Consider the following 5,835-nt stretch of genomic DNA (forward strand, 5'->3'; position numbering starts at 1 on the left):
ACAGAGGTCTGAAAAGCCGATAACTTCAAAGCCCACACATTTTACACTTAACCAAAGTATCTCTCCCATTTAAGTGATATTAAGAAGCTAAAGAATCACCACTACAATTTAAGAACAGAAATGATCGAGTGAAAATAAACAAGAGACCAACTAGAGAGACAAGTGGAACAGACATTAGACAAGACAAAAGCCAGGGTACTGGAGTTGTAGGGTAGCTCTGCCACTATCTGCCAGACTTGGGTAAATCTATTCTCCTCTCTGGGCCTCAGTTTCTTCATCCGTAGAATGGAGTCTTGGACTAAATGATCCTCTTTCCAGCTCTGACATTCTGTGATTCTATTTGAAAAACAGTGAAGCCAAAACTATGTAAGCAGGGAGAAATTACATGATTTAAAGAATTGCTCCAGGATTTCCCTGGCAGTCCAGTGGTTAGGACTTGGTGATCTCACTGCCGAGGGCTTGGGTTCAATCCCTGGTCGGGGAACTAAGATCCCATAAGCTGCAGGGTATGGCCAAAAAACAATTGCTCCAATTAAGGAAATAGCAAGAGTGGAGAAAGCCCCGGGTGACTGGTGACCGAAACAAGGAAATCTGATGAGCCTCCCACAGGGCTCAGAAGACAAGCTGTGACATGCTAGGTGAGTCACACCTGCTCTTTTCATTCCTTCCAAGGGCAGCCCCAGGCCTGTGCCCAAAACAGTAATGTTAATTTGGGGGGCGGGGCTGGAAATCTGGAGGTGGAGACTAAACCCCTGCAGATAGCCGGTTCTGGATAATATAATCCTGTGATTGGCAGAGGCCTGAGTTTCAGAACAGAGCATGAGGGGCTCTTCCTTGGAAGAAGTGAATAAGAAACGTGTCTCAACCTGTCTTGTATCTGGGGTAGCAACCTGGGCTAGAAAGCCGAAACAAAGGTTCTAAACTCTGGCTTTGGCACATGGAGGATGTGTGATCATGAGTTACTCAGCCTATTTGGACCTCAGTTTTCTGACATGTGAAATGGATATAATCTATAGGAGAGGAAAAAATTTAAGATATATTGAACTCTAAGTGCCCAGATCATTCTAGGCACTCCCATCAATTACCTTCATTTAATTTTTTGTAATAGACAGAGATTTATAGTTTTCAACAGATGAGGAAACTGGGGAGAGTTAAGTGACTTATTGCCCAGTAGAGCAGGATTTGAACTCAGGTTTGTCAACACTTGGGTTATTACCAGTAAACCAATGCCTCAGAGGTGATACATGTGAAAGTGCTTTTAGAACCATGAAGTGCAATAAAGTGCAAGGACTCATATTCCAGAATTAATGCAGAAATTTAGAAATTATCCAGAAGTGACATTCTGATGAAGGAATGGGCTTTCTCAGGACTTTTTTCCTTTGTTCAGCTGCCCACTCAATCCTTAATCTGTTTATTTTCTGGGGAGTCAAGTGATAGTTTGTTTTTTGTTTTTTTGTTTTGGCCACGTCTTAGTTCCCTGACCAGGGATCGAACCCATGACCCCTGCACTGGAAGCATGGAGTCTTAACCACTGGACTGCCAGAGAAATGCCAAGTGATAGTTTTTTGAAGTGACTCTTGAAACAATGGCAGTGTGATGTAGTGAAAAGAATACTGGACGAGGGATCAAGAGACTGTCTAGTTTCAGCTGTGCCACAGAAACATTAATCTTGAGAAGTCACTAACCCTTTCATCTGTAAGATGAGAGGCTAGGTTAGAGGTGATTGCCAAGGTTCCTTTAGCTAAGGAATTTCAGTGACCAGTGACCTGGGGGGGTGGGGGAAGGGGGTTGCCTGAGAGTGGTTTCACTCTGTTAAGTTTCCCATTCTAACCTCAGGCACTTAAGCTGCCCTTTCCACTTTGGGGAAGCCAACCCACATCAGCCTTCTCCCCTTGTTAAGCCCCATTTTAGCCTGAGAGGATGTTTGGAGCCTGATGGGCATCTCTCCCTAGCAGGAATGCTTACAGACTTAGAGACTCTGGTGATCATAAGGTATCACTCCACCAGCACACACCAGCCGCGGCCCCAAGCTGCCAAGGCAGCAGCTGAGAGCTCCCTCGCCCCAATTCGTACTGGTGCTTCATTCTTGAGTGGTCGGCATAGACCACAGACACAGAGTGGAAGTGGGAGGAGGAACGTGAGATGGATTCCAGGGAAGAAACTGATATCCTGGATCTAGCTATTTGGGGTTGGATATACGAACCACTCTGTCCTTTGTGCACGCCCATTGTTGCAGCAATTTCCCAGGAATTGCAGTAATTTGTTTACCTGTAGGCTACCCCACAGCGACCTTCTAACACACCCCGCTTCACATAAATGAGTGCAAACAAGGAGATAAATGTGAAGGAGACAAGATTTTTTGCAGCTAAAACGAAGTAAAAGTTTTTAAAGCACATTACTACTAGAATCTTAGGAAAACAGACTGTGTGCATACGCGCACACACAGCCAGGGCATAAGTCCTCTACAGACTGGCTATGACTATGCAAGAAAGTCATTTAACTCAGAGCCGCAATACTTTGGGATTAAGTCAATTGCCAAGGACTAAATGTGAATAGCACAGCTACTTCCAAGTATGGCAGGGATTCAAAGGAGATACAGCTCCTGAAACAAAGGTAGAGTTTTCCTTCTCCAGGGGAGAATTCTCATTTAGGGATAACCTAAGGTTGGTCCCCTTTCCCAACAACAGCAGCTGGTTCTAGCTTCCTCCCTCAGACCCACCCTCCTGCAGGGGGTTTCCAAACAATCTTATTTAGAAAGACCTGTGTTTACACTTGCCAGTTCAGGGATCTCAGAAACACCAGAGTGGCTATAGGAAATGACCCATCCTGCTAAAACGTGTTAGAATTTGAAATAAGAAATCTGAGTAGTGGGAAATTAGAGGAGACCAAAGTGATATAAATCTGGAGCAAGTTTTCACAAACTCCATCTTTTGGTTTGTTCCTTTTTCATATTTTATTACATTCTTTTTCTTTTTCTTTTAAAAATCACAACAGCATTATCAAAGACAACCTATATACAAACATTTTACAAAAGAAACATTACTAGTATCAGCTGTCATAAGGGCAAGTTGAAGAACAGATGCTGAGTTTCCGGGCCAAAGTCTGCCGGCAAACAAAGACATCTAAAACGTGTTCAGGCAGCTGAAACAGGCTTCTTTCCCGATGACAAGCATGTGTGGTCGGTAATATCAGTACAAACGATGGTAAATGAGGATACTACACGGGCCCAAGTAGCGAACTCCTCATCAGGAAAGCCACAATACAAGTGGAGCTAATCAAATAACTTAAACCCAAGACAGTAAAAGCGCTGTTTCCCATCTAAACGCATTTAGCCTTCAGCATTGATTTTGCGTCACATGTAAACGATGCTGAGTTGTCATACAAACACTTGATCCTTATACATAACCTTATGCCAAACTTCCCTTAACTCTTCGAGTCAGGGTTCTGGTTGGACCGAAAGGGGAGGAATTTTAGAAATGCTTCCTTCGGGACAAAAGTCAGAAAGAAGTGACCCCGAGAACAGGATCTATTAAATTTGGTGGCGGCGGGGGGCGGCAGGAATTTGGGGGGAGAAAGGCCTCCTTGGGACCAAGAATCAAGGAGCGTGACTCACTTGCGTCTGGGACCTTGCTGAAATCCGATACCCCATCCCACCCCACCCCACCGGTACCTACAAGCTCGGTTCCTTTCTCATCTCCCCCAGTTCCTTGATCTCCACCTTCTTGTACTTCCCCGACTTCCTCCGGTTGGTGATCACCAGGACGGCCACGCCGGCGACCAGAGCCACCACGACCACCACGATGACGGCGATGAGGCCGCTGGTGAGGCGATTCATGGAGAACTGGGGGGACTTCTCATCCAGGTAGTAGATGAGCGTCCGCTCCAGCAGCAGGGGCTCTCCGCGCACGCGCACGTCGAGGCCGCGGTGGCCGGGGAACAGCGAGTCGCCCTTGACGTCCCTCTCGAAGTAGTAGGCGGCGTCGGCGATGTCCACCTCGCCGGCGACCTTCTGCGACGTGTTCTGCAGCAGCTCGATCTGGATGGTGGGGTGCTCGTAGTGCACGGCCGCCACGAACTTGGGGTGCAGCAGGTAACGCTCCCAGAAAAGCCGCCGCAGCTCGGCATCCAGGTCCGAGTGGTTGAAGGCGCGGCCGTCCGTGCGGCGGCGCAGTTCGATGAGGATGTGGTGCGTGCGCACCAGCTCGTCGCAGCGCAGGCTCAGGTCGCCCTTGTCCGTGCGGCGCACGCCCACCGAGTTCACGCACCAGCACACGGACGTCTGGTTGCACTGGCGCGCCTTGAAGCGGCCCTGCTGGTCGCAGTCCGGGTTGTACAGGCCGTCGTTGTCCACGAGCGCGTGCTCGCTCGGCTGCACCAGCGCGCGGCCGCTCTTCGGGGCGCTCATGCGCGCCTTGAGCAGCAGGCACTTGGACGTGAGCGTGGAGCAGTTGACCTCCAGGCCCGAGCCGAGCACGCGGCACTGGCAGCGGCCGTCCGGGCCGCTCCTTTTGCACACGGTCATCTTGTTGGTGGGGCACGTGCAGTTGTCCTGCGCGGCCGCGTGGCCGATCACCGCCGCCAGCAGCAGGAGCGGCGGCAGCAGCGACGGCCACGGCAGCGCGAGGCCCGGACCCCGGGCCATGGTGGGGCGGAGGAGCGCGGACGGGGCGCGGGCTGGCGAGGGCTGGGGACTGCGCTGGGCTCCGGCTCCGCCCTCCGAGAAGGTCTCCAGGCGTCTGCCGCCCGCCGCTCCCTCCCGCTCTTATACTCCACCGGACCTGCCCGGCTGGTTCGGCCGGCGACTCACCCGTTGGTATTTGGGTGACACATCCCGCCGCCCCCCACCGCCGTCTCAATCTCACGGAAGGCCCAGCCCGCCCTGCGCAGCCCGCGGTAGGATCAGGGGAGCGGAGGCTGTCCCGTCTCCTCTGGACCGAAAGGCCGGAAAAGGAAAACCGATACTCAACTGAGGGCTGCGAGGACCCGCCCCCGGCCCGCCCGGCCCCACCTGCCGAGCGACCCGCCCTAGGCGCGGCCTCCAGCCGAGGGCCTTGGGCGTCTCGGCCGCTCTCCGGGGCTGGAATTCTCAGAAGTTGTACTGAGAAGTATGGCGTGGGATTGTCACTCTTTTGTCCCCCTCCCCCGCTTTTCTCTCTCCCTTTCCCAGTCCTTGTCCCTGCTTTAAGTTCTTTCACTTCCTCGCTTCTTTCCCCACGTCCCGTAATAGCACCCCATTAATTTTCTAGCAATTCCTGAGGCAGGTAGGTGGATATATATCATTCTGCCTTTACAGGCAGAGAAAGCAGAGACATGCGGCAGGCAATTTCTTACCCACAAGCACCAGGCCTTGTGGGAACCCTCCTCTGCTGTCTACCCACACTGTCTCTGTTCAGGTTCTTGAACCAGGAGCGTAGTCAGTTTTCCCCTCTCCAACACACAGTCCACCCTGAATGAGAGAAGGCCTTCTAAATCACAAATCTGTGCCCATCTCCTCTCTGCTGAGAACATTTCAGGCACAGAGTCGGAGGGACCCTTGGCTCTTAGGATAAAATTCATACTTGTTAAGTTAGCACACAAGATCGTATGTTATCTTGGGCATACTTTTTTTTTTTTTTTAATGATTGAGAGCGTTTATTTATTTATTTATTTATGGCTGCGTTGGGTCTTTGTTGCTGTGCATGGGCTTTTCTCTAGTTGCGGCATGCGGGGTCTACTCTTCGTTGCGGTGTGAGGGCTTCTCATTGCGGTGACTTCTCTTGTTGCAGAGCACGGGATCTAGGCATGCAGGCTTCAGTAATTGCGGCATGTGGGCTCAGTAGTTGTAGCTCACGGGCT

At 50.9% G+C, this 5,835-nt stretch overlaps 1 protein-coding gene across 1 annotated transcript; it reads right to left on the reverse strand.

Moving 5' to 3' along the window:
• Positions 1–533: 533 nt before the first annotated feature.
• TACSTD2 (tumor associated calcium signal transducer 2) lies at positions 534–4,907 on the reverse strand. Its single transcript, XM_057557094.1, has one exon. The coding sequence runs from the start codon at positions 4,640–4,642 to the stop codon at positions 3,671–3,673; it is 972 nt and encodes a 323-aa protein (XP_057413077.1). The 5' UTR covers positions 4,643–4,907; the 3' UTR covers positions 534–3,670.
• Positions 4,908–5,835: the final 928 nt, after the last annotated feature.

This window comes from Balaenoptera acutorostrata, chromosome 1 (assembly GCF_949987535.1).
Source record: "Balaenoptera acutorostrata chromosome 1, mBalAcu1.1, whole genome shotgun sequence".
Classification (NCBI taxonomy): Eukaryota; Metazoa; Chordata; class Mammalia; order Artiodactyla; family Balaenopteridae; genus Balaenoptera; species Balaenoptera acutorostrata.

Excerpts from the sequence above, each read along its gene's own strand:
- TACSTD2 (XM_057557094.1), bottom strand. The coding sequence starts at position 4,642 with ATGGCCCGGGGTCCGGGCCTCGCGCTGCCGTGGCCGTCGCTGCTGCCG.